The following is a 27,923-nucleotide window of genomic DNA, read 5'->3' on the forward strand; positions in this document are numbered from 1 at the left end:
GCCGAGCTCGGCGGTGGTTGGGAGGCCGGCTCGGCGGCGGCGGCTTCAGCAGCGGCCGCTGAGGGGAGAGGCCGGCTGGGAGGCAGCGCAGGCAGGCAGGCAGGCAGGCAGGCGGGCGGGCGGGCGGGCGGGGGGCCGGGAAGGGAGCGCCGGAGGGGAGCCGCCGCCGCCGCCGCCGCCCGCCCGGGCAGCATGGTGATGGCCGAGCCCCGGCGGCTTCCCCCCGCGGCGCTGCTGCAGCAGCCAACGTCGTCGTCCCGCGGAGGGCCGGTCCCGGTCCGCGTCGGCTTCTACGAGATCGAGGGCACGCTGGGCAAGGGCAACTTCGCCGTGGTCAAGCTGGGGCGGCACCGCATCACGCGCAGCGAGGTGAGGGCGCGGGGGGGTGGTCTGAGAGGGTGCGGGGGGCAACCCGCCAGTGACCTCGGGGCCGGTGGGCGTGGCAGGGCGACCCCCCTCCCCCACCCAGGTGAGCCGCCCCTCGGTCACACGCCCCATTTTCAGCTGTGGGAGGGAAAGAACAGAGGGGTGGCCCCCACCGGCCGAAGAGGGGCTTGACTGACAGAGGGAGGCGCCCCCGCCCCCCAAAGCCAAGGAAAGGAGAAACTAGTTACCTCTTTTTCACCACCAACCCTGCAATACACAATCCCCTTGGCAGCGAATGCGTGCACAACCCATGGATACTTTGCACGCGATTCTTCTTTGGTTTGCATCCTCACGTTACCTTCTACACGTGTCGGATTGATGGCGTGATGCAAGCCCAGGTACTGGTCCCTGGTTTTATTTTTCAACTGGGATCGGTCCCCCCCCCTCCCTTTACGAATAGGTTCGCACGTGTGAATGCAGGATTCGCTGTAAGTTGGGTAGCAGGGCTGTGGTTTTGCTTTGTATTCCCATCGCGTGGGGTTTTTGTAACCTTAAGCTTAACGTGTAGGTGAATGTGCGATGGGGAACCCTCCTCTTTTTCAGGGACTGGTGTAGGGTTTTGTTTCTCGAGCATAGTATGCATGGGCTCTGTTTTGCAAACAGATGTGCATGCAAGAGGTATGTCTGCTGACTGGGGTGCATGGCAGGCTGCATGCCTGTTTTTCCCTGTTGTGGGGGGGGGGGAGCAGCTCTTTATGCACATTAGGGATGGCAGGGCATCGTTTTCTGAGAAAAACCTCACTTGCGTTTTTTTAAAAATAAATGAAATTGTAGACCTGAACTAGCAAACGTATGGCTGAGCGCATGGCATATGCTGCACACCTAATATAAGAATGACTCGTGGTATGTACAAAGGAGAAACATGCAGACAAGGCACAGATCCTGGGAGAGAGATGAGCCCCCCCAAGAAAGAAGATGACTGAAGGCAGGAAGGGAAAGGAGACCTCCGCATGCTCCCCTCAAAGTCAAGGGGAGGGGGTGGGCCTTTTGTGGAGAAGCAGAATCAGGAGAGTGTGAAGGTCATCCCAGGGGGGGAAGAGGAAGGGAGGGGTCTGCACCAGGAAGAAAGATAACCTTTGAAACCTGTATATGCAGGAAGGCATGGCCCCTCCTCTCTCTGCAAGGATGAGGAACTTGGGTGGGTCTTGCCTTTGAGAAGCAGTCCAGTCTGATGTGGTGGTTAGAGGGTGGGACTACGATCTGGCAGAGCCAGGTTCAAATCCCCAGTCTCCTGGGAAAGCTTGCTGGGTGATCTTGTTACGGTGACCTACTTCACAGGGTTGTTGTGAAGATAAAATAGAGGAGAGGAGAATTATGTAACCTGCTTGAGTTCCCATTTGGGACTTGGGAAGCTGAAGTCGAAATGGAGTAGAAGAGATGAAATCCTGCTTTTGGGGGGTGAAGAGTGGAGAAGGTCTTCCTTGCAAAGACAAAAGGTGGCCTTTGTGGGCCGGGGAAGAGTGGGGAAACTGCTTAGAGGGAACCTTCCCTTAGTGTGGCAGAAGATGGACACAGTTCCAGAAAAGCCCCCCACTGAAAGCAAGGGGCATCTGCCTGAACTCTCCAGGAGGGAGATGTTGCTTTCATAAACAAGCACGTGGCCCTGGGAAAGAGGTGCTGTAGTAATAAACAGAGAGCGCAACTCTGCTGAATCTTGGGGAGTGGGGTCACATATTTGGGAACAGTAAGCAGTGTCCAGACTTGGTTCCCTCCAAAAAAGCTAGGTCCTTATCAGAAGTAGAAGGATCGTGGAGTCAGAATGAGTGACACTCTAAGACATCTTCCCACAGGGACCCAGATACCGGCTGATTCCCTAGAAGTGAGTTCGGCAAGGGGTGCCGCTTCATTTCAGTTTGCATCTTCAAGGAAGGAGGCTGTGGTTGAGCAGTAGAGCACCCCCTTTGCATTCAGAAGGCCTGAGATTCAGTCCTTGGCATCTCGAGTTAAGAGGATAAGGTAGTTGGGGATGTCAGACTCCAGAGATCTGTGGCCAGACACAGCAGACCTGGTGGGCCAAGGGGGTCTGGTACAAAGCAGCTTCATGTGTTTATGGTGAGAGTGGCAGGGATTTTTCAGGAATGGAAGCATGGCATCCTCTGAAAAGGTTGGAACTGTACATGTTACGAGGGAAGCACCCAAGGAGGCGGCTGATGGGAGGGAAAAGGCATGCTTGACACATTAGAACAAACTGGGAAGGGGCTAGCTCATGGGCAAGGAAGATAGAGCGAGATCACGGGCATATTTCTGAGCAAACCAGGATGTTGTTAAGGGGAAGAGCTGGCACTGGTGGAGCTGTTCCCTAGCAGGGCGTCTGCCTTATTATGCTTTGATCATCTTCTGCTCTCCTTGGATGTCACAGGGCTCCGGTGCTTGGCCCTCCCTGTCCTTGGCCGCTCGTGTTGACCTTCATCATTTCCTTCCCACTGGCTGGGATCAGATGGAAATGAGTAGCTTCTTTTGTTCTCTCTTTTCACAGCAAAGGCAAATGGGGTTAAGAAGTCAGTGCCAGCCTGGCATAATCTTGGCGCTTGTCATTTACTTTCAGCCAGCAGTGTTTGCTTATTTGGGTAAGAAGAGGACTAGAGGAGAGGTGATTTCTTTTCTCCTTGGAGCTCCCAAAGCAAATCAGTCTGGCAGGCTTAGAAAAGCTTTCTTTGCTCCCAGCAATGAGAAGCAGAAGCGCAGGCAATCTTGGCAGGGGGCCCCAGGCCTGATCTGTGGGTGCATTTCAAAGCAGTGGGGGGGACGGGGACGGACATAGTGCCCATTCTGTCGTCCCAGTTTTCCAGTCATTATTGCCTTGGGCAAGAATGAGAATAACCAGCAAGCTAGAGGGGCTGATTGACTTGCTACAAATTACTGTTGTTTGACCCAAGTTGGGAGTGACCAACGTCAGACCACAAAGTATTAAGTTGGTGTCTGTCCATTTTGGGCACATCACAAGCCTGACCATTTCCCCTGAACTGGTAAACTGAAAGAAGGATGGTTCCATTTTACCTTCCAGTCACATGAGTCATTGTTGTCTGCACTAAATTAAGGCCGTAGGAGTCTTTTTGAAAAGCAAGCTGCACATTAAATACGGTACAAGTCTTGGGGTGGGGGTGGGGCAGAGGTACACATAATTACTGATTGTTGGATAAGTGGGTAAGCTGGTTTAAGTATTAAATGAATGACTGGAGCAGTTTTTGTGGGGATTATGTTTCAGATACTTTATTTTTTTTTATTTAAGCAACTGAAAACTTTGTTGCTTACAAAGGTTACTTCCCTAGCTGATTTGATAGGGTTTAATATCATTGAATTTTATTCTTAAAATTTAATCTAGAGTTTTGTGAAGGTTCCATACAAAAAGGAGGAATTGCTACTTTTTTTTTTAAAGCTGGCGTCTTAATTGTCATATTAGGTTGCATAAATGGAAACAGGTCTGAGAATTGTAGTATTTTTCACCTCTTAATACTGATTGCTTCATTCACCCAGTAAAGCACTTAAAAACCTAGCCAGCATAAACAGAACAAAATCACATTGGATTGTCGTTTCTAAATTATATTTTGGATAGTTTTCTTAACAATGCCCCTGACCTTGCTAGTACTAAAACCTGAGGACTCTCATGCTGTGAGTTCTGTTTTCCATTTCAACTGGTAACCAGCCAGCTAATCTTTTGAGTTTTGTGCCCAGGTCTCATGCTACTGGAGAGAAGGCATCGGTCCTTGCCTTGTTGGAGTGTAAAAGAATAAAATGTAGAACACTTCCCAATTTTTAAATTGTAAAACTCAGATCATTAAAAAAAAATTATCTACCTAAATAACTGTAATTATTATTGGTGATCCCCATCAGTGTGGAAGTACCATGTAAAATGCAGATGGGTAATGACTTTTGCTCAGAGGACTCCTTGGAGCCCCCAATGAACAGATAAAATGGCAGGCCAGAGGCTGATTCAGGACTAGACGTCTAGCTGTGGGACCTGCCATATTCAGGGCTGTAAAACACATTAAAATATTTTTAATGAAATTTTGTTATTGCTTAAGGGGCTCGTAAATTCAGTCAAAGCATTTTTCATTCTTGGCAAGAGTTTGTACACCCTGTTCAGTTTTAGAATTGGACATTCACCTCTGTTGTCGCTGCTAGGAGGGAAGGATTCAAGGATTGTGGAAATACTTAGTAATATTTCTTGTACTTCACCTTTCCGATTACTGGGGTGTGAGTGTGTGTGTGTTTTGACATGCTGATCAAATGGAACTTGATTTCTTGGCCTCATGCTTCCTGTCAGGTCTGACCGAACCCAAGTTGCAAAAAAATGTGTTGTTTATCCTTATCCTTTTTTTTTTTACTCACACACACTCACTCTCTCTCATCTGTCGTCCACAGCAAAAGGTTAATATTTATCATAATGCTAAAGTATTATTTGTGGGATAAATAACTCAGGGATACTTGGACATGAAGTAGAAAATTCTGCCATAATAATTGCTCCTCCTGATAAGGAGCCATGAAGCATTTGGTGTATACTTTTTAGAAGTAGTGCCTTGATAACTGTTGCCGTGCCTTGGATCCAAAGCTCAGCGTATGTGAATGAAACACTCCTCCTCACATACGGGAGGACCCCCATTTCTGATTCCACGTTTCATGTACAACTCCCGGTACCATTTTACCCATTACTCCACAGCATCCCCTGGCCTTTGGAGCAGCTGTTCATATTGTGAGAAACTGGGGAGAGAAGGGAAGGCAGTCAGTATCAAATGGTTTGCCTCACTAAACATTCCCTTCTCACCGGACACAGTGTGTAACAGACTTCCCTCTGTGATACACCTCTGAAGATGCCAGCCACAGATGCAGGTGAAACGTTAGGAACAAGATCCACCAGACCACGGCCACACAGCCCGGAAAGCCCACCACAACCAGTATCAAATGGATCCTTGGATCCTAACCTTAGTAAACTAGCAACTGCAAGGCCCCCAAAACGTCCACATCAGATTGCTGATGATTGCAAATAGAGCCTTGCAGAAGCCTGAGTGTTCTTTTTCACATTCTTTCACTTATCTACATGTTAGTTCTTTGATAAGTAAATGAATCCTTGTAGAATCAAAACAAAATATTTTCCGGCATCACAGAAACTTGGGGTCATGCTGGGAGCTCATTGGAAAGGGAAGGGTTTCTTCTCCCTCCCTCCAGATTCTCATTTTGGGGATCCCCTTTACCTGACTTTCAAAGTCAGTGTGTTGTAGTGGTTAAGAGCAGTGGAGTCTAACCTGGAGAACCAGATTTGATTCCCTACTCCTCCACTTGTGCAGCAGACTCTTATCTGGTGAATTGGATTTGTTTCCCTGCTCCTCCACCTGAAGCCTGTTGGGTGACCTTGGGCCAGTCACAGTTCTCTCTGAGTGAATTCTGTCAGCCCCGCCTACCTCACAAGATGTTTGCTATGGGGAGGTAAAGAGAAGGAGTTTGTAAGCTGCTTTGAGACTCCTTATGGTTGAGAAAAGCAGGGTGAAATCCCAAACTCTTGTTCTGCGGAGTTCTGTTGATTTGGTGCTTTTTGTTTTATATCCCACATTATAAATATTTTTACAATTTAGGAGTGAAGCTTTTTGCTGCCCCAGCTTGCAAGTAAATTTTGGCACTTGCAAATGTGCTGAATCTGTACATGCTTAGATAGATATTTTTTTAATACTCCTTTCGGTCTCTTGGAGGAGACAACAATGAGTTTGGGTGAACACTCAATAGAACTGACCTGCATTATTACATTGAACTGTGCACTTGCTAACCACACATAAAGTGAGGGGGCATACTAAGGTCTAAATATACATGTTCATCAAAGATTAGTGTGGTATACTGTACAGGTGAAAGCGGGGTGATGAAGAAAGCTGGCAGGAAGAAAGTAGATTCCGTTGAAATGTGGTGTTGGAGGAGAATTTTACAGATACTGTGTAGACAAATCAGTGGTTCCAGCAAATTGGTTGGTTTCTCTCCACTAGCACAACCCAGGCTGTTGTGCAATGTGGACATCTTTGAATCCCCCCCCCCCCCCCGGTACAGTGTTGTGCTTCCAGTTTAGCTCCTATAACAATTGGTATGTTTGTTCTGTTGAAATTTCAAGCATTGTATTAGCTATATATACTCTGTATCGTATCATTGGAAATGCAGAAATTGCCTGCCAAATGAGAACAGTGGGTAAACCTGCCCACCATCCCAGTTGAAAATGACCACTCCTTTGCAGTGGGCTACTTGTTTCCTCACATATGAGTGAGCGCATGCAGGTTAAGGCATGGGGGTGATTGCAGGATTAAAACTGCAAAATCTGGAAGCCGTGTGCCATGGTTTGCCTTTGCAAGCAAGGAGATCTTGCGTTCCTAAAATGGAAGGAAAATAGATGTGGGCAAAGCTACTGAGGTAATCAAACTGACAGACTTCTGTGGGAAGAAAGATTAAGAAAACTGAAATGGTGCCTTCATACAAGGTGACCGCAGTGACAAGAGGTGTGGAGTGATAAATGCTATTTACTTTCTTTAGGCTACATTGTTCTGCTCTCAGTGCCCTGGAAAGTATCATATAGGCTGGGTAGGAGGTTACCTGAACTACACTTTCTAGGTTTTGCTTTTTTATTCGTTGGGGGCTTTTTATCATCTTCAATGCCAACTGATTTTCTTTTAAGAAGTCAGAATTACCTTAGAATCCAGTATGTGTATAAACCAAACACGACACAGGTATTGAAACATGTACCTGGTCAATAGAAAGCAAAATGTTCAGTGTTGGTGGTGTGTGCTACAGAAAGGTTTAAAAGCGCTGGGGTATAATAGCCTCTGGAAAGCTTTTTTGTGGAAGGCTGAGTTTTAATTCCAAAGCATTTTGATTTAGACTTGGATATTGTTCCATCTTCCTTAAATAGAGCAAATATTTGAAAGTCCCTGAAGCTGACTTCCTTAGATTCTCTCTGTTCAACATCTGACTTACTGAGAACTGGATTTCTTGGAACTGCACTGCTTGCAGGCCTTCAGATGAAATGGTTCATTTTGTCATTACTTGGAAAAGGAGCAGATATCTGTGGAGAGGGAGAACAAGTGGTTGCGAGCTGGATTAGCTCTGTGAAATGGGAACCAGTGGTGTGCAACCAAAAGGGCATCCACTGCTGCTCTCTCTCTCTCTCTTTTTTAATGGTTGTTCTCTACTGACACAGCTCTGTCTGGAATCTTCCGGGCTGAGAGGCTACGAGAGGTGAATCGCAGTTGCAAATTGTGATCCAAGTCCTTCATCATAGAGAGCGTTATGTAAATAACAGAACATGTTGCAGATGAAGGGGAAATAATATAGTTTGAATTCAAGAAATGCAGAATTAAACCTTTGGATCACCACTGGATTGCTTCTGGGGAAATTAGATCCTCGGGTTTACGTGTGTTCTCCATTTTCCGGGCAGTTTCATCTCTTGCCCAATCACCTGACTGCCATTTAAACCCAAAAGTTTGTTAAAAGCAGTTTGATCAGCCAGTTTCAGCAAGGACGCTGGAAAAAACCCAACAAGAGTTCTCATTTGTGTGCACTTTTCTAGATTGCAGGGAAAGCACCTGCCGCTGCCTCTTGGGTAGTGATTGAAAGTCCTCTCCCCTTTTCCATGCATTCATCAATTGCTTATTTCGGCCCATTTCAAGTTAGGCTTCTTCAGAAATATATCCTTCTGTAGTAAGGAGTTTGTTTCTTATCAAGCGACTAGCGATAAAGCCCGTGTGAAAAAATTCAATGGGCTCTAAAAAACTGTTGCTGGTCATTTCTGTCATTATTCACGAAACATTAAAATTCAACATGTAGAAGCATTTGCAGAATGCTCATCCTTCCCAGGGCAAGAGAGGTAGACCCCCTTCCACTCATGAGCCTGCACAGCTCTTTAAAAAGTGAGTCATTGCTGAAATGCATTGGCTTACTTGTAAATGGCGGGGGGGGGGGGGTTTCCTTTCACATTATTCAATACGCTTGTGACCGTGTGGCCTACCCCCTCCACTCGTGTGCCTATGCAGCTCTTTTAAAAGTGAGTTGTTGCCAATATGCCTTGCCTTTTATATAGATAAGAATTATACAGGGTAGGGACTAATCTGGCAAAACCATTGTACTGAACATGAATAACTGGAAAACATGTTTTCCGTGTAGACGGTAGCTGTTTGGAGGGATATTTGGCCCTGACTAGAATTTGAATTTCCAATAAATATTAGGGATGTGAGATTCAGGCAGGCAGTGGCAAACCACCTCCCAACATTTCTTGTCTTAAAAATCCTATGGGGTCATTTTAAGTATTTTTTAAAAATCCAAATGAATGCCCTGCAAGGAAATTGGCGGGGTTAAGAATTTTTTTACTCCATCCTGTTTCTAGTAACATTTGATGCTCTTGTGATTCAAGCCACCTTTCACACTTCTTAAGAGCAGTGCTAATCTTAATGGTATCTTGTGACATTTTTACAGGCTGTTATGTATTGGGTGAACAAAAAACAGCGGCTTTTATTCTTCTTCAAAAGAGTATTGACGCTCACTTTCCTTGAATGCTGGCTTGCATCATGTGCAAAGAGAATGCAAGGTCCTAAGCGGCTCTTTGCAGATCCGGAGCTTTGAGTTCCAGGCATGCAGTTCATTTGAAGTCATTTGATTTAGCAGCACTTCCCCCATCCAGGAAAGGGGAGGTAGTTCTGTGTTTTAGCAGACCTGAATGTTTGTCTGCCTTCAATGAATTATTTCCTTTGGTTACAAACAAACAAGAGTTCTCATTTGAGTGCACTTTTCTAGATTGCAGGAAAAGCACCTGCCGCTCCCTTTCTGATAGTTATTGAAAGTCCTCTCCCCTTTTCCATGCATTCATCAATTGCTTATTTTGGCCCATTTCAAGTTAGGCTTCTTCAGAAATATATCTTTTTAAAATGTGAAAAATTCCTATTTTGGATCTCTCTCTCTCTCTCTCTCTCTCTCTCTCTCTCTCTCTCTCTCTCTCACTCACTCACACACACACACACACACACACACACACATACTGAAACAAGTCAGTAGTTGATCGGGTGGCAAGAGAGAGCTGTGCTTCGTTCCAAGAAAATAACAGTGAACATAATGATACCTGCAGTCTCTTAATTTTTTTTTAACAAAATCAACTAAGTTTACTACCCCCAGTGTAAACGGAACACAGCAGAAACAAATGCAGAACTAGAGAGAAAATACTATGAAGGCTGATATTTTTGTTGGGAAGCCTTATTTTGAAATACTCCCCCCGCTTCCCGTGACTGGCGTCTCCAGGCAACTTCATTAGTTTGATATGCTTTTGCTTTCCTTTGTTTATGGTGAAGAATGTAAGTTGACCTGCTGGATATGAGTACATGTAAAACAAAGTGTGTTGTTTGCGCCCTAGCAATCTGGCCAAGGATATGTCCGTCTTTCTGGGTAACAGTCAGAATATTTGGAACTTCTGTCCAAAATATTACATTTTGAGTGCAGTTCTCTTCTGCTGAAAAGCATATCAGATACATCCCTGATGAGAATGCTGGAGATAGCTAAGTTCCAGCAACTTGGAAGACAATGAATTGGTGTCTTTACTGTAAGGAATCTCAGAGCAGCTTACAATCACAGTCCCTTTCTCTCCCCACAACAGGCACTTTGTGAAGCAGGTGGGGCTAAGAAAGTGCAAGAGAATTGTAACTGGCCCAGGGTCACCCAGCAGGCTTCATGTGCAGGAGTGGGGAATCAAATCTGGTTCTTCAAATTAAAGTCTGCCTCTCTCAACAACTACATCACTTATTTGCAAACTTGCTGATTTAGTTTGGGAAATCTGATCTTTTTAAAACATAATATTTCTTGTCTTTGACTCTAGGTGGCAATAAAAATCATTGACAAATCTCAGCTTGATTCTGTGAATCTGGAGAAAATTTATCGTGAAGTGCAGATAATGAAAATGCTGGATCATCCACATATTATCAAGCTTTATCAGGTATGTAGCAACCGTTCCTTCTTACCAGGTCTACAGGAGTGGGGCTAGAGAAATAAGTCCTTTGCCTCACTTCCATATTGTGGGTTTATATTTGCCTGCTGTGGCTTTAGTCTTTGGGAGGCTGTTAACGAATGCTGGCTTTGATCTGCAAATCAGCAACAAGCAGTGTATTTTTAATAAAGAAAGCACTTGCCTCTTATGTGCATGTTGAGATCAGAATGGTTTTCAGTAATTCTTTAATTTACAATGCTGAACTCTTATTGACTTGAACAGCCACAGGAATGTATAGTGTGATGTCTGAGAAATCAGTCAATCAGTACTGAACCCCTTTTGATAGGAACAGGTCCTAGGTACAAGCTTTGTTAGACTATGGACAGCCTTCTCATGGAGTTTCTGCTTTGCTGTGAGTATGCAGCCACTCTTTAAGCCACTCATGAATCCAGGGAGATCAGTGGAACTTTGGAGTCTGAAGGCACAGAAAAAAGCAGAAAAAAAATTCAGGAAACAACTTTTTGTAGAGGACTTTTTTTTTTCTGATGGAAGAAATTGGAAAAACCCACTCTTCCACATGAATGGAGGACTCCAGTTAGGTGAACTGGATTTGTTTCCTTGCTCCTCCACATATAGCCTGCTGGATGACCTTGGACTGGTCACAGTTCTTTGGAACTCTCACCCCACTTATTTTACAAGGTATCTGTTGTGGGAAGAGGAAGGTAAGAAACTTGTAAGCTGCTTTGAAACTCCTCACAGGAGAGAAAGGTGGGGTATAAGTCCAAATTCTTCTTCTTCTTCTTCTTCTGCAAGCCCATGAAAGTGAAACATTTTTAAAATTAGGTTTGAATTAGGTTACTCTTCGTTCAAGTGACACCCCCATACAGTCACACAGAGAGGCAAGATTCTCATCTTTCATGTCAGTTGACTAAAAGTCCAAGTGGCTTGCTTGGAAGTTGTACCCTCTATTAGAGCCCCATGTACTAGTTGACAGAATCTAGTAATGGCAGTCATGCATGAATTCGTTTTGAACATCCTCAAGTCTGATATATTTATCTTGCTGACTGGGGTAAAAGAGCAGTCTCTGGCTATCTAATTTGGGAGTTTGCAAGGGAAGCAAAAAAAAAAGAACTAAAGCGAGAAATCCTTGTTTGGACATCACCATTCTATTTAACATAGGGTGCCTCCCTTCAGTTGAAATCTAACCACAGAATAAACCAACATTTCTGGATAAAGAATTCACCAAATGAATATCTCCAGTGCCACATTTAAGGAAATTACTGGAACTTTCTGATAGTCCAGTTATATACAGAAGATACCAGTGAACTGTGTCCATTGTAACTTTTAGGTAAAATACCACTTCCAAGCTATCCCTGTGTAAAAGCGGTTCACTGGCATTCACAGATTGCTCCCATCGGGCTAGATTTGCCCCTGCACGGATTCAAAGATCTGCTGAGTTCCTGTGTTTCCTTTCTTCTGGAAGTCCTTTCTGCCCTTGGGAAGGTTTATTCCAAGGGCTGCGAACGAAGCCTGTATGATCTGCAAGCTATGTGGGTCAGAAGGCTGAAGAGAATGAAATCACCAACAACAGAAGAGACAAGGGGTTTTTTGTTCTCTCCCCGCCCTCCCTCACAGCCCGCATGGCTGCTTACCTCACCGCTCCCATGAGCTCAGGAATCCCCCTCTGCATGATGGGTTCTTGCTGAAGAAGTGGCTAGTCATTACTCCAGTAATATTTCTGCTCTAAGAGGGTGATCTATGTGATGGCGGTGATGACTTTGTAACTGTCCATTTAAATTGCCATGGGATTAGTTTGGTATCATGGTCACGCGAAGGACAGCTGCCCATTGACATGTGGTATATGTGGTGTAGCAATTAGTATTGGACTTATGCTATGGGAGACTCAGTTTTGAATTTCTGCTCTACCGTGAAAGATCCTTGAGTGACCTGGGGGCAGTTGCAGTCTGGGGGGAGAAATGGTGATAGCCACATTGGGTTCCTGTTGAGGAGAAAAGCGGGTATAACCAACAAAGTGTCTATATGCTATAATTCCATATGTAAAAAAGCCAAGGCGTAGGGGCTGATTAGAGCAGAGTTAGTTCAACCTTTGACTTTGCTTTGTTAATGTTTCTCTGATGAGCAGATGTGTCAAGATGCAGTGCATATTTATCTGTCTTTAGGTCAGTGTATTGACTGATATCCAAAGAGGCCAGTTTTGGCAGGAGGTGCAATTCTGTGGGGTTCTGAAATAAATGCTACTTTTTAGATATTGGACAGGAAACAGATTCCATGAACTTGAGATAACCAGCTCGCTATTACTACTTAAACATTATTTAATTCTAGCAGAGCACACTCTTACCATTAGGATTCACAGTCTGTTACTCTAGGCAGAGATGGAGGCCAGATCTGGGGCATACACTTGAAAATCTTGGACAGAAAGGTCAGGTTTTGAAGTTTGCAAAAAGCTGTAGAAGTAAATTGTTCCTGTGTGCTAACATACCATTTTTGTTGTTCAAATTATTGTACCCAGTGAAGGAAGAGGCCAGGTCATCATGAGGGAATAATATGGGTGAATTAATTGGTAGCTGAAAGTGCAGAAAGCATAAGGCTTTGATGACTGCAGAACTGCATCCATATTTACCCTCATCTTCAGTTTTGTAGTTCTCAGACATTTATATCTGTATATCTAGCTCCCCTGGGTTTGATAAAAAAAAGCAAGAGAAAGGTAGGTGAGAAGGCCTAACTAATGTGATGGATTAGATACTAGACCAGGGTTCTGCAACCTGCGGCTCTCCAGATGTTCATGGACTACAAATCCCATCAGCCCCTGCCTGCATGGCCAATTGGCCATGGTGGCAGAAGCTGATGGGAATTGTAGTCCATGAACATCTGGAGAGCCGCAGGTTGCAGACCCCTGTACTAGACAATATAGGTGGATTCTCATGATTTATTAGACTCTTTACATCCTTTCCAAGTGAAAGAGTTTGTTTTTCCATACCCTGTCTTTCACAATATTTGATAAGTTGCTTCAGCATAGATTCCAAATTTTCTCTGGTAAATTACGATATTACTGCAGCACATGCTTAGCCAGAAGGTTCCATAGAGCCTGAACGAACCTATCTTCCAGTCTTACACTTAGCACAGGAAAACTACCTCCATCCTTTTAAAGGTCGCGTTGGTCAGGAAAACAGGTTTCACCTCCAGTTTAGAGATCATCGTGCCCTTAACTTTAAATCTGTGAAATAACCAGAGGTCGGTAGGCTTTTAAATGGCTGCTGTGACATGTTGGGAGGGAAAACGTATTTCCGGGGCTTTGTTGATTTTTTTTCTGTCCCCAAATAAGTTAAGCTAACGTCTTGTTTCTCCATCAATAGGTGATGGAGACCAAAAGCATGTTGTACCTTGTGACAGAATTTGCCAAAAATGGAGAAATATTTGGTAAGCCTTTTTTTTTGTTTAAAAATAGCTCAAATAACTTGGTGACTAATTATTTGGAATTGTTTTCACTTTAAAAATGGAAGCTGTATATTGCTTTCTTTGTGTTTTTTTGTTTCAAAGTAACACACAGCGCTATTTTTGAAATCAAATAAACTGCTTAAACAATTTGTTCTACCATTTGCCCAGCGTGTGAGTAACTAAAATGCATTACAAGCTGGATTGCTATATCACAACAATGTCAAACTTTAAAAAAACAACAACAGTTTTTACACATTAGCTCAATTCATATCAGATGTGCCCTGCTTTCTTAAAATTTATCTCTATATTATTGTTTGTATGCTAAATTCATATGATTTATCTTTGCAACTAAGCAAATTTAACTTGAGTGAATTGTCCTGTTACACTGACTGGCAGTCCTGTGTCTTAACAGTAGGTCAATAACAGCGGGGCTGTCAGTTCTGTTTGTCCTGCCTCTTTACCAAGTTTGCAACTGAAAGAAGACAAGCTTATTCTGCCCTATTTGCTTCAGTGGATGAGACCAGGAAAGGAGTGGTGTGAAAAAAATGCAATTTCTGTGCTATTTGGCTGTCCTCTAGAATGCAGCTAACATCCCAGTCCTGAGGGCCAGGGATGGCGCAGCTGCCCCACCGCCTCCACAGGGGATCCAGGCGGCGACTTCAAGAGCCAGTTCCTACCCACTCCCCAAGTTGGGCTGCCCCAATCCTAAATTATGATAATTTTGAAAAGATAGTCTCTATCTTGACTGGTATTTTCTACCTGATTACGGTAGCTTTGGTATTTGTTTTAATAACAAAAGTTATTATTGTAAAAAAGTTGTTATTGTAAAAAAGTTATTATAGTAAGTTATTATAGTAAGTTGTTGTTGTTGTTGTTGTTGTTGTTGTTATTATTTATATTTATAAACCGCCCTCCCCCGAAGGGCTCAGGGCGGCAAACAAACAAATAGATAGAGCACAAATAAAATCAAATTTTAAATAGTTATTAAATATGGCTCTATATGTTAAAATCGACCCCCATTAAAATGCAGCATCTATCAAAATTACCAATGGTTATTTCACAAGTTAGTTTGGTTTGCAGTTCCAAAAGCAAAGACCAATGAAGTGCTATACTAAGAAGATCAGTCTCCTACTGTCAGGATCAAAAGCTCAAAAATAGGGAGTCAGTAGTATGTCCATCAGTGAACTGGAGCTCACATTTTAATTTGTGAGTCGACTGGTGGTGGTCATTGTGTTTGGTCATGTATATCGTTGCGGGTTTTCACAGATGAAATTAACACAGTTTTTCAGACTGTGTGGCCATGGTCTAGTAGTTTTAGCTTCTGACAGATGCCCAACTACACAAAACACTCCAAAGTGTACCATGGAGAGAAGACGGTGTTACATTTGTTGTTTAAATAAAGGATATTCGGAACTCTTCCCACCATTTTATTGTGTATGTAGCTTGCTAGAATCCCAATGTATGGAATGCACAGAAGACTGAAGTCGAAGACAGGGTTGCACTTTCCTGTAACTGCTGTTCTTTGGGGTCTTCTATACAGACACATGTTCCTTTCCTCCTGCCCCGCTGTGAGTTCTCATTGGTGTGCTTGCGGCGGCTCAGGGAAACTGAGGGAGAGGGCATTCTACTGTTGGCCACATGGTGGTTGGAGGGAAAGAAGTCATGAGACACATCTAATGGCAAGGGAAGCTCAAGACTGGTTTGTTGCTGATCTGTGCAGCAGGCCCAGTCCCAATGTGTGTCTGCGCAGAAGATCTCAAAGAACAGCAGTTACAGGTAATTGTAGCCCTGTCTTCCTCCAAACCAAGGAACCCTAAGGATTATGCATCCACTTGCTCTAGAGATTTCCTCTGTTCTAAAAGAGAATGCTGTCATAATAGTCCCCTTTTTTCTAAGAGCTGTAGAACTGTTCTCGTTCCTCTTCATGGCTCTCAAACAGGACAGTGATCTATGTCCCATCCTAGATTCTGAGGGACTTGAGTACTTTCATTCTTATTGGAAATGATGATCATTCCGATGCCTCGTGGGCACTCAGTCTTACTGTTAGCCTGGCCTTAGGTGACAGATGACCTCTTCCTACGTCTTCAGATCCTTCTGGCGTATAGGATGCCTCTAAATGCTTAACTGGGGTGAAGAATAATTGTTTGCCTCTTGGTTTTTGTAGAAGTAAACAAATGTGTTTTTGCTCAACAAAATATTCTTGAAATTGAGTTGCTTACATCTTGTTATAAAAAGCAACGAAGAAGTTATCCTCATGACCTCCTCTGGTAAAACCCTTCAGGGCATCGGGCAATGTCTGAAAAAGCCCACAATCCGCATGAGACTGACTGCACATTCCTCTGGTTTGTCACAGCAAGCAAGAGCTGTCTGGGAGGAGCATAGCTGATACATGAGTTCCTGAGAACAAGAGCTGTGGGTTCCAGCTTGTGTGCATTAAACCTTTAGAAATTATTGGTTATGTGCACGCTTTTGTGGCTATCCCTTGTTGTATTAAACAAGTTTCACTGGAATTGCTGGGGAACACAATTTCTTGATCCTGGCTAATATAGTCATATTGCCCTGCCCTTCAAAGGGCTTAGAGCAGACTACATGACCACCGTCCCTACCCTCATCTTGCTTTCACTACTTGGCTTGCTAAGAGCCAGTTTGGTCTCCATGCTAAACTGAACTGCCAGTCCATGCTGTCTCATGCATGTGACAGCTAGCTTCAGTGCTTAGAGCTTTTATGGCTATCCCTCGTTGTCTTAAGCAAGTTTCACTGCAGTTGCTGGGAAACACAATTCCTTGATCCTGGCTTATGTAATCATATTATCCTGCCCTTCAGAGAGCTTAGAGCAGACTACATGACCTCTCTCCCTACCCCTACATCCTGCTTTTACTGCTTGGCTTGCTGAGAGCCAGTTTGGTCTCCAGTTCTATATGCTAACCTGAACTGCAAGTCCGTGCTGTCTCATGCACGTGACAGGCATCTTCAGTGCTCAGAGTGAAATCTCTGGAGAGGAAATTCCAGAATGAGGGCATCAGCCCGCTTACAAAGCCAAAGCCAGTGTTCTCCTCTGGGATGAGGTTGTCTTCTATAGAATTGCTGTTGAATTAGACGCATGTAGTGTAAATGAGGCTTCCTGTAATTCATTGGTGAATTAATACTTAATGAGACTAACAACCAGGAGTATTAAACTACAGCACTGTTCCTTTGTATTGCCGAACACAACACCAATATGGTCTGCACAAGTAAACCTAGATATTTACTGAATTATAACGTTAATGACAAAGCTTTTTGGAAGAGTCTTTAGGTGAATTCTGGCTTTATAATGTGTTGTGTGTTTGGGTGATGTTTGATTATTTCTTGTAGATGGAATTTTTATGACTGGCAACTGAGTACAGGATAAAATAGTGTAGGACTGTATTAAATAATTTACAAAGAGAAAAAAGTTCAGCTTAGGAACAAATGCGGGAATTGGCTGTTTTTTTAAAATAGACTTCCTGTTGAAATAAGAAAGTCACAAAAGTATTGAAAGCTACCTTTTTTATTAGTACCAGTCAACAATCAATATATAACATTTTCACATGTTAAAACTCATATCCTGCCTTTTTTTCCCCTGAAAAAGAGTTCAAATTCAGTAACAAAACTGAGACGCAAGGGCCATGTCTCAGGTGCTACCTGGACATGCCAAAGGGCTTCCATTTGTGACACTGGATTTTTAACTTTCTTTTGAACTGCAAAATTCTGTTTCATGTTGCAAGCCGCTTTTGAAATTCCTTAGTTTTAGAAGTGTTTTGCTGTGCAGCGTTCCTGTGGATGTCTGGGGCAGGACTGATCAAGAAAGAAGTCCGGATTCCCTTTGGACCTTCAAAACTGGCTGCAAGGTCCTTCGGATCTTGACTTGTAACACAGCCCTGTCTCTTGTCTGTTCTCAAACAGAAAGGCTGAGGTTTGCCATTTTCTTAAAGGTTATAATGAACGATATTCATTCCAAAGATCAAGCTCACCTCCATCTCTGTGGGTGATATTGAGAGTTATTTTAGGCTATTTGCCACTTTTACCTTGCATCTTAGCCTGGAAGGGCTCAGAAGTTATAGCCGTGTCACCTGGGAGCAGAGTACAATTTGCATTTCTGCCAGAAATAATGGTTAAAAATGAGCTTCAAGTCCAAAGCAGCTTGCTTACTGATCTGTGTTAAAACATTCAAGAGAGGGCAAAGTGACATTCGCAGCCAGGAAATACTAGCACCCTTGTTAACTGACTGTCACACATATGAATTGTAGCCAGTTGGTGGCAAGTCAAGCTATTGGGGGCCGGGTAGGAAGGGATAGTTTGGTTTGAAGAGCAATTGGAATAAAGTTCATCAGTTTGTGGCACTGAAACGTCCAGTGATTGGAGGATGGAGGAGGTGGAGGCTGGCTGATGCCATCCTGTTTGCTTAGTGGCTTGGGGTTGCATGAGGGTGAATTAGTCGCTAGCCCAGTGTCTGTCTGCATTTATTCCAGATCTTTATTGGGGGAGGTATTTTTCAGTGCTCTGGGTGCCAGTGCATTATGTGTGCACAAGAACTTTTTCGTTTCACAAGAGCCAAAAAGTCAAGGCTGCTCTTGATAATGAAAGTCAGCAAAGAATATCGAGTTACCTTTTGCTTCTCCCTTTTTTTTCTGCTGAGCATTTAGTTGTTTTGTGTTAAATTTGTTAGCCAAGCTATCTGTTAACCCTTTTCTTTTGTTGATGTGCATTCAGCACTTTAATTGAACCACAGTGCTATGGCATGACTGCCTGGGTAGTTGTACAAAGCTCCTTGGCCTTCCACATACTTCGAGTAAATTTGCAAAGTGTGATTTCAGCAGGCCTCCTGTACTGTACATTTGCAGTGTTTCTTAGTGCCCTGTTTCCACGGGAAACTTCTAAAATTCTTGTTAATCTGTATCTGTAGTGCTAATATTCAGTTGCTCCGTAATAGGAAATCTCTTTTGGGGATAAAGTATCTGTCTGCTGGTGTTTAATTTGTTCAGATGGAGAAATTATTTGCTTAGCATAGGCTGTTTAGATGTGGTAAATCATGATGCTACATCATTGCTGAAGCCTGACCAACCTGTAAAATAGCTGGAGCAGGTAGGAGACCCTCAAGCATTGCACAAGAGGAAAATCACAGGCTTTTTAGCCCCCAGTTTCTCCTTTCTGTGCACTAGACCCAATCAACTGGGCATCAGAGTGTTGAAGCAGAAACTGCATCCTGTTCGCTTTCTGTGACAAGCCTCTTGGTGCTGCTTGCCTGTTGGTGGGGGGGGGGGGGGAGGGAAATTGCCTCCCTTGTGGGCTCTCTCTTCCTCCTGCCCTTTCCTGCCCCCTGCTGTCGCCTTCCTTCCCATCAGCCTCTTGCCCCCTTTCCTTCCCTGCCACTCCTACTTACTCTGTCGCACTATTGCTGGTTCCTGCCAGCCTGCCTGGTGGCCCTGCAGCCTCATCTCCTCCCTGCCGCCACGGCACCTCCCTGCCCAACTCTCATCCCTTGCCGGGTTCAACCTCCTGCTACCATCACTCATTTACCAGGTTGCTAAATAACCCTCCTGCCAGTGGGTGGCCAAGGCCTGGTGATATAGCATCGCAAGATCTCACTCGCCCCTTCCCAGTGAGTTTAGATTTGGGGGATTTTTGAAAGGTCCCCACCTTTTTCCCCCTTCAGATTTTCCCTCACCCTTGGGGACAACCCTAGCTTTGTGGAAGAATTCCCCTCCCACTAGGGGTCAAGATGCCAGGTTTTTTATATGCACGTTCTGAGGCAGTTAAACAGGAAACCCACGAGAACGGGTATGGATCACTTCATTTTCCCCTTTGTCCCCTTCCCCACATTATTCCTCCATTCTGTCAACCAGGCTGTGTTCAAGTCCTCTCCACTTAACCCTGTCCTTTCCTTCCTCGTCACAGGCCAGCCTTCCTTTTATCTGTCCCTTCCAGTCTTCAACTTATTTATTCACTCTACCTTTCTCCCCAGTGGGGACTCAAAGCAGCTTGCATTTTTTTATCCTGTGCACAACAGCCCCATGAGGCAGGTGAGGCTTTGAAGAGTAATCGGCCCAAAGTCACTCAACAGGTTTTCAAGGCAGAGTGGGGCTTGGCATCTGGGTCCTGGCTTGACACTGCTGTGCCCCCCATGGCTTTCAGCTTGATCACCTCCCCTCCCCTTGGCTTCTCTCCCCTGGGAAAAGTTTGTGCCAGATGTAGAAGTTGTGCAGTGCCAAGACACTCAGCTGAGTTGTGTGGTGGCCACTGCCAGGCCCAGCTAAGTCAAATAAGTTGTGTGGAGGCTTCCTGGGGTTCAGCTCAATTGTGTGGCATCTGCTTGTTTTGGTTGCTGCAGCCACACCTGTTTTTGCCTTTAAAGACCTCACACAGTTGCAAAACAGGTGCTTCAAAGACTGCCTGCCATGGCACAAAGCTGCATTTTGTGACTCTCACTGCCACAGAGACTTGATAGGTTGCCATTCATGAGGGGGCTTTCTTGGTCACAACGCAGCAATTATGGGACTTCCTTCCTCATTAGGTTTCCATCCCAGTTTGTGGAAGGTTAAGGAAGATGGTGCCAAAACAGCTCCATCCTTACTTGTTGGTTCTACGCGTGTCTTCACTCGCAGGAGGAGGAAGGCTATTGTTTGACCATCATGCTGTGAATTCTTGTCATTCACAGGCAAGTTGGTCCTTACTGGCAACCAGAAATTGCCCTGATCAGTTCTGGTTGACTTCTCTTCCATTACCAGGGCAGCATTTTCATGCCAGAGGTCTGTTGCTTTCTATGAAGGACTCTGCTGTTTTGTATCTTTTTGCGCAGATCAGGGTTGAAGTCAGGAGATTGCCTGTGCTCCTCCCAAGGGGGCGGGGAGGTTTCTGTCTCTGGCTAGATCAGGGGTAGGGAACCTGCGGCTCTCCAGATGTTCAGGAACTACAATTCCCATCAGCCTCTGTCAGCATGGCCAATTGGCCATGCTGGTAGGGGCTGATGGGAATTGTAGTTCCTGAACATCTGGAGAGCCGCAGGTTCCCTACCCCTGGGCTAGATCTCTCACTGTCTTCTGTTCATCTTATCCTTGTTCTGATGCTCAAGGAAGAGTGTGAAATGAACTCCAGTTAGCTGTTTGCATTGATTGTAGAAGCTGCAGGTATCTTACGACAAAATAACCTGGAAATTGCTTTTGCATAGAGTTTTATTTGAGGACTTGTACGACTGCTTGAGGTCTTCTCTTAGTTTGTGTCTTAGAATGTATGGTTTTAAAAACTTTATTTTTCCAAGGGCTGTGTGTTCACATGTGTAGATGGAATTTTTCCATCTTTTCAGATAAGTAATTGAAGCCCTCTGATATCGGTAGGCAGGATATTAAGGTAACCCTTTGTATGTCAGTGTATTTGCAGAGCTGCTTTAGTTATACTACAAAAAACTTGTTGCTTACAAAAAATGGTAGAAGAACTTGAAAAAAATGTTACCATAAAACAAGAGCTGCCTAATACTCTGTGTTGGACTAATGTCTTTTTAATAGCTTGGGCCTTTCAGATTCCTAATTAGGAAAAAGGGCAGGATACAGATATTTTAAATAAATAGATATAGAGTGACTGTGAGAGCTGTAAAACTTTTTTATCCTGTTCAACCAACATTTATTCAGTACGATATAATTTCTCTATTATTCATTTATTTAAAGATGCAGAGTAATTTCTCTAATAGTTAAAGTTGTCATTTCTGTTTCTTGCTGACATAATAGAAGAAATACACAAGTCAATGTACTTGCATCTTCCTCAACAGTAAATCAAACCTGTGGGAGGAGGGGTGTTTACGTGTTCTGAAGACCATCTGGAGAGCTCATCTAAAGCACTCCATGTACACAGGAGTCACTGGGGCATAGTGCATGAGTGCTGTCAACCAGCAAAGGTTTTCTCTAGCCAGCCTGATTCTCTTACAAGTATTTTAATGAAAAATACATTAAAAACCCCTGATGAGAGCAAGCGTTAAGTGCTGCTGTTTCTAACACGCTCAGTTAAGATCACATACCTTTGAAATGTCAGCCATTTCCAAATACCTTCACAATTTTTCCCCTCTTCCAAGTAAGGAACATGTTTCTGTATTCTGCCCAGGAAGCTGTTTTGCTTCCAGAGAGAGACCCATTTTTTCCTGCTGTTGTCCTGTGTTATGTCTGAGGTGCTTTCCAGTTTATCCTGAATTACCTCACATAGAGCAGCTCATGGAATCTGTCAGACATGCCCAAAGCCAAGTGCAAAATGACAGCAGAGAGATTTCTAAGAATGAGCGGGGGCGGAAGTGCTGTCTTTCTACGGGGTCGGGGGCTTGAGGCAGAAGATTAATAGTTCAGCTGCTTTCCTGACAGTATTCCGTACCAGCCTGTATTGGTTCTGTTTGACCCCCAAGAATGAACAATTGGTGAACAGTTAATTGGCAAGCGAGGATATTTGAGTAAGAAGTTAGAAAATGTTCGTATGAATTAAGTGGGATATTTATCTTTCTTTTTTTGGCACTGACTTTATTTACTTTGAAAAAAGATAACAAAACATATTGCTGAACTTGGTTGTTGCAGATGGAATAGGGTAAAAGGGGCTTAACGTTTGCTTTTGTTTTGTCTTGATTATATCTGTTAACCTCAGTTCTTTGACTTTATCTTCCAATATCCTTGGCAAGTCAGCTGTCATTCCTGAAGAAAAGCGGCAGCTTAAATTATTATCCTGCTGGCATCCCCTCCAAATCTCCTTAGGGCAGGGTCCAGCTGGTGCGTCAAAATGTCTATTGTGAATGCTAGCTGTCTGTCACAGTGGCCTACTATCTGGTTTCTAGCTAGAATCCTGTTCAGTTGGACTTGTGATTTTTTATTTATTGACTTCATAGCCAGTCTTTCTCACTAAGACTTGAGGAAGATCCCAAAATACAGAGAACAGTTCAGCTGGGCAGCATAAGACATCCAGTAAACAATGCTATAGTATTGAATGACAGAATTATAAAACAAATGCAAGCAAAAAAACCCCTAAGGTATAATAGACCATCATGTTGAAAGTGGATTATAGAGGTAGAATGCAGTACAATATTATTGTTGTTGTTATTTATTCAGTTTGATAAACCTCCATACCCCCGAATGGCTCTGAAGGTGATACATACAGCAACTACTGCAATAGATTACAAACCTATTCCCTTATTAAAAAAACATCCTCCTGAGGTGTTCTATTATACTACTATTCTGTTACCTTTAAATAAAATGCCCCATTGAAATATTCCCTCCTGAACATTATGTTTTGCACATTATGCTAAATGATAGGTGTGTGTGCATGGGGGGTGGGGGGTGGCTTCCGGATCTCTACAGGCAGATAGTTCCACAAGGTGGGAGACACAACAGAGAATGCATGTGTCAATCTTAGCCAGGTGCAGCTTGTAATCTGCAAAAGGTTTTGGTCGGTTACAAGTTACCAGCTGGCAACTCTGTCTGGAAAAAAGCCATCATGTTTGTTTCCCTACGTAATTGGTCAATTCGTGTATCCTCTTCCTCAGTCATGTCTTGGCTGAAAATCTTTTATAGCATTTTGCTGTGCCTTAATATAACGCAGCAGTTGTGCCATTTCTGTTGTACAATAAACAACAGTCTACTTACGTTAACTTGAATTGGATAGGAATGTTAGTCTGGAAATGAAAGTCTCATTTATTTAGTTATTTAGAAAAAGTTTCTGCTGCCTCTCCAGGGTACCTGCCTGAGGCAGCTTATAAATTAAAACATAGTAAAAACATAAAATGTTCAGAGTCATTAATTAAAACCTAGCTGGAGTGTAAATGACAAATCACTGAGCAGCTTAAAAGGATTTTAACTCTTCTGGTTTAAAGCACACTACAGAAATTGTTTTAAAAGATCAACCCCTTCATTAAAAGCAGAAATGTTTTGGCTTGGCACTTAAAAGAGAGTTGCATAGATAGGCAAGCCGCAAGGGGAAGAGCGTTCTGTATGGAGGAGGTTGCTACTGAAAAATCCTGGTCTCTTCTTGCTACCTTCTTCTTCACCTCTGAAGGTGTGGTGAGCACAGAGGAAAGGGGCTTGGGAGGGAAATTGTACAGAAATATGTAAAACAGTGGTACGAGGCACAAGGTCATATGACCCAGAATTCACTTCACACACACAACTTGAAGAAGTCACAAGTGGCAGGCAAGCGCAGTTGTGCGGACGTGTAATGCAGCATTGAGTTGGGCTATTTAAATTGCCTTCTCAGACTGTTCATTTGCAGCAAGGGATCAAATCCATAGTGAAGGGAAGCTCATAGTGAATTCTCAGTGGATCCTTTTTTGAAGCCGCCTTTCTTACTCTCCTGGCTGTGCATTCTGGGCTATGATGTAAAAGGGGGGGGGGGGTTGAGGAATTTGAGAAACTGATTTTGGTCATATTGAGGGAAAACCTGTTATGTGTGTCTGTAGAAATAACGTTGACTGCATGCCTTGAACATCTGATTTGTTGGGAAGGTAGATCCTGTTGATTTGGCTTTCAGACCCCAATGTCATGTTTATTCCTGAAAACCCCAAGTGGTCTGTATAGGTTGGGGAATTGAGACATTTCCAGCAATGTCAATGAACTAATCCAGTCAAAATTGGCCTGCTTAGTAGAAGCTTCTCAGACCAGTCACTAATGAGAAATAAATATTTCTAGACCAACCTTATTTGGCCCATCATAATTGCATAACCAGTTTGGCTGAAGTTCGTAAGTAAAACCCATTAATCAGATCTTACAATGAGATTATTACGAACAGGAGTAGGGCTTGCTTTTATCATCATTACATCATTTCTCTTTGTTTGCACTTAAAGAAGAGCTTTGACCTGTTCGTGTGAATTCAGCTGAGTGTGTTTTTTGTTTATGGAGCTTTGTTTTTGTTTTGTTTTTTTTGCATCAAAGGGATAATTGCTATCTAAGTTATTCGGCAGATCTGAAGGGAAGGGCTTTATACAGGTGAGGTCTGTGGTTCATAGGGGAGGTCTAACCTTGTAAAAAGCGCAAGAAAAATCTTGGTCACCTCAGACTCATCAGTGTAAGAGCCTTATGTTCTTGGATCAGTGTTTTGCCAAGGATTTCCAATTGAAAAGTATGCAGCTGGTAAGCATCTCCCAGTATTTTCAAAAGCAATGTAGAATAACTGGAACATTTTGGAAATAATTATTTTAATTCAAAGTATGCTTCAAGTGTGGTATAATGAGGATTGCATGAGGCTAGGATCTGGGCCAGTCAGATTTGAACAGAATCTGAAAGAAGATTATTGGCAAAAATCTAAATTGCAAGTCACCTAACAAGGCAGAGACTACAAGGCCGTATTGGATTCTTCATTCCAAAATATTTATGCTGGGTGCTTTTCTGTTGAGAGCATCTTCTGTGTTTGTAGGTGTTATATGGGAATGAATGAGTCTGTTCAGTTCTGCACATCTGATTCCTACAATCCACTTCTGCCTATCCATGTGGCAGAGGGTGACGTTTGTGGGATCAGTACAAATTTGCCCAGTAGGTCGGACCCTCTAAAGAGTGTCAGCCCAAAGATTCAGCCTGCTGCTTAGTGACATGTTTCCTGCCCAAACTAGAGGGCTGAACTGGGAGCATGAGAATCTGCTACACAGCCACACCCACATTCTCTTGACATTCATATAGGACGTAGGAATAGGTGCTCCTTATTTGGCTCAGACTTGTCAGTGTGGTGTGTTTTATCTCCTCTCTGTGTTATTCCTGGCAAAGGAACAGGATTTAGTGCCAGCCACGACGTAGTTTGGCTTATGTAATTGTTCTTTACATTTTGCAAAATAACACCTATTGGTAAGAAGATAAGAGCTTTAAAGGTGACTTAAACGAATGCGTAAATGAGTCCTTCAACACGAAGGCAGAGATGGGTGGGGCTGTTTTTGTGTCTTGCACAGCCGTTACCAAAAGAAAAGGAAGATCTTTAATATAATAGGCAAAATGTAGCTGTAAGGATTGAGATGCGTCAGTCAGTCAAGATAATTATTGTTCAGAATTCAGAACATGGAGGTTTTGCATAGAATTTAAAAGTATGTTAGTGGAACATTTCTAGTTTGGTATGTAACTAGGATATAGCTCCTAGCACAGGCGTGTCCAACTCTGGCGCTTCAGATGTTTGTGGACTACAATTCCCATCTTGTAGAAAGTGAGGCCCATGCTGAAATAGTGCAAACAACTTGCATGAATCTGTCTTCTTAGCAGCTCTGAGGTAAGCTTCCATAATACTATTTGGCAACAATAAATAAAAACAAAGGAAATCTTGTGGTACTTCTAACTTCTAAACAAAGGAAATCTTGTGGTACTTCTGACACGAGGTTCTGTGGCCTAGATCCTGTTTTGCTGGAAGCTGGGTGGGGAGATGAAGGGAGGGAATACCCACATATCCAGGTGGGGAAGAAGAAATTGGCACCATACGCTTAAGTGTATAGAAGGAATGATGTAACTGCCTGTGGATGAGGTCAGGTATGCTATTACCATGCTTTTAGAAACTGTTTTCTTCCTGTGTGAGAGTGACTTCCACCCACATCAAACACAGGTGCACCTGCTGGCATGATCAAACAGAATTTCACCAGAAAGCATCCTGTGTATTATGAGGGCAGAAGTCTCCATTGACTAGAAGCAGAAAAAGAGAATATTTGCATAGGAAACCACACGTGCAGTCTTATCACTGCATGGTTACTAGGATGTAACTAGGAAGCCTCCTTTGTCTTGGTCTTCTCCCGGAAAGGAAAACAGTGCTCAACCTAGGGAAAATGGAGGAAATGGTGCAGAAGGGGAAATGCAGCACACAATAGATAAAAAAGGTAGTACTGGAATACCTGGCTATGCTAAATGAATTGAAGTTTCTAGGGTCTGATGATGCAAGGGTATTAAAAGCAATAATCTCAGAACCATTGGCAATAATCTTTGAGAATGCCTGGAGAACAAGAGAAGTCCCAGCAGACTGGAGGGGGGGACTAATGTTGACCCCATCTTCAGAAAGGGGGGAAAAAAGAAGACCCAAACAATTGCCACCCAGTCAGCCTGACATCAATACCAGGAAAGATTCTAGAGCAGATCATTAAACAGATAGTCTGTAAGCACTTAGAAGGGAATGCTGCGATCACTAAAAGTCAGCATGTGTTTCTGAAAAACATGCCAGATTATTCTTATCCCCCCCCCCCTTTTTTTGATAGTGACAAGGTTGGTGGATGAAGGGAGTTCTGTGGGTTCTTTGGGGTTGGCAGGATGCCATGCCTGTGGGCTTCCCAATTGCACTGGAGGCTTTAAACTGGGATAGGATGTTTTGTGAAGGTTCTGTTTCCATGCAGCTGGAAGGTATTTTTGAAATATTTTGAAAGATAGCTGATGAGACATAACTGTGCTCGCTGCTTATCTAACCTTTGTCTCATCCCAAGAGATGCTTGTACAAGGGCCCCTGTTGGCTCCGTTTCTTTGTTAATATTGTGCAACGCCCGACAGGCATGGAGCAGAACTGCACTCCTGTCTAGGTTGCTGGAGGAGGAGAAAATTGATCTGACTTGCATGACCGAGACCTGGTTGGAAGCAAGTAGATGTATCTGTCTCACTGAATTCTGCCTGGTTATGTGCTGGAGACTGCAGGAAGGGAATAATATTATCCACCATGCATCTCTCCCCTTCCATATAGTCCCAGTTCAAACTGCTGCTGGTGTTGATTGTCCTTTATTATAGGCTCCTGGGATAGACTGGGCATTCTGGTTGTTTACTGACCACTCAGTTCCCCCACTAAGCGTCCAGTCTGGTGTGGCAGGGAGAGTCTCCGGCTTGGTCCCAAAGACACCCAACATGATAGTTCTGTGAGATTTCAAAATTCATGTTTGTTGCTGCTGGTTGCGGCTGGTTTGGAGTTTGGAGCCTGTTTGGCCACTGTTTGAAGATCCTATATATTTTAAAAAACACTTTTTTGCACTGAACCTCCAGGTGATGTTTTTGTTTAGGGACTGGAGTTTCCTCCTTTATTTATTTATTTATTGGATTTATAGGCTGCCTCACCCCCAAAGGGCTCGAGGCGGCTCACAGTACAACTGTTTCCAATAACAGCACATAAAATACATAAATAAAACTAAACCCCATTAAA

At 43.5% G+C, this 27,923-nt stretch overlaps 1 protein-coding gene across 2 annotated transcripts in view; it reads left to right on the plus strand.

The window, feature by feature from the left end:
• SIK2 (salt inducible kinase 2) overlaps positions 1 to 27,923 on the plus strand; it is a 71,930-nt gene continuing 44,007 nt past the window's right edge. For both annotated transcript variants that reach the window (XM_048512625.1, XM_048512626.1), the window contains exons 1-3: positions 1 to 369; positions 10,250 to 10,366; positions 13,732 to 13,795. In XM_048512625.1, the coding sequence (XP_048368582.1) occupies positions 193 to 369; positions 10,250 to 10,366; positions 13,732 to 13,795 (358 nt within the window). In that variant the 5' untranslated portion in view covers positions 1 to 192. The remainder of the gene's footprint in view (positions 370 to 10,249; positions 10,367 to 13,731; positions 13,796 to 27,923) is intronic.

This window comes from Sphaerodactylus townsendi, linkage group LG12 (genome assembly GCF_021028975.2).
Source record: "Sphaerodactylus townsendi isolate TG3544 linkage group LG12, MPM_Stown_v2.3, whole genome shotgun sequence".
Taxonomy (NCBI): domain Eukaryota; kingdom Metazoa; phylum Chordata; class Lepidosauria; order Squamata; family Sphaerodactylidae; genus Sphaerodactylus; species Sphaerodactylus townsendi.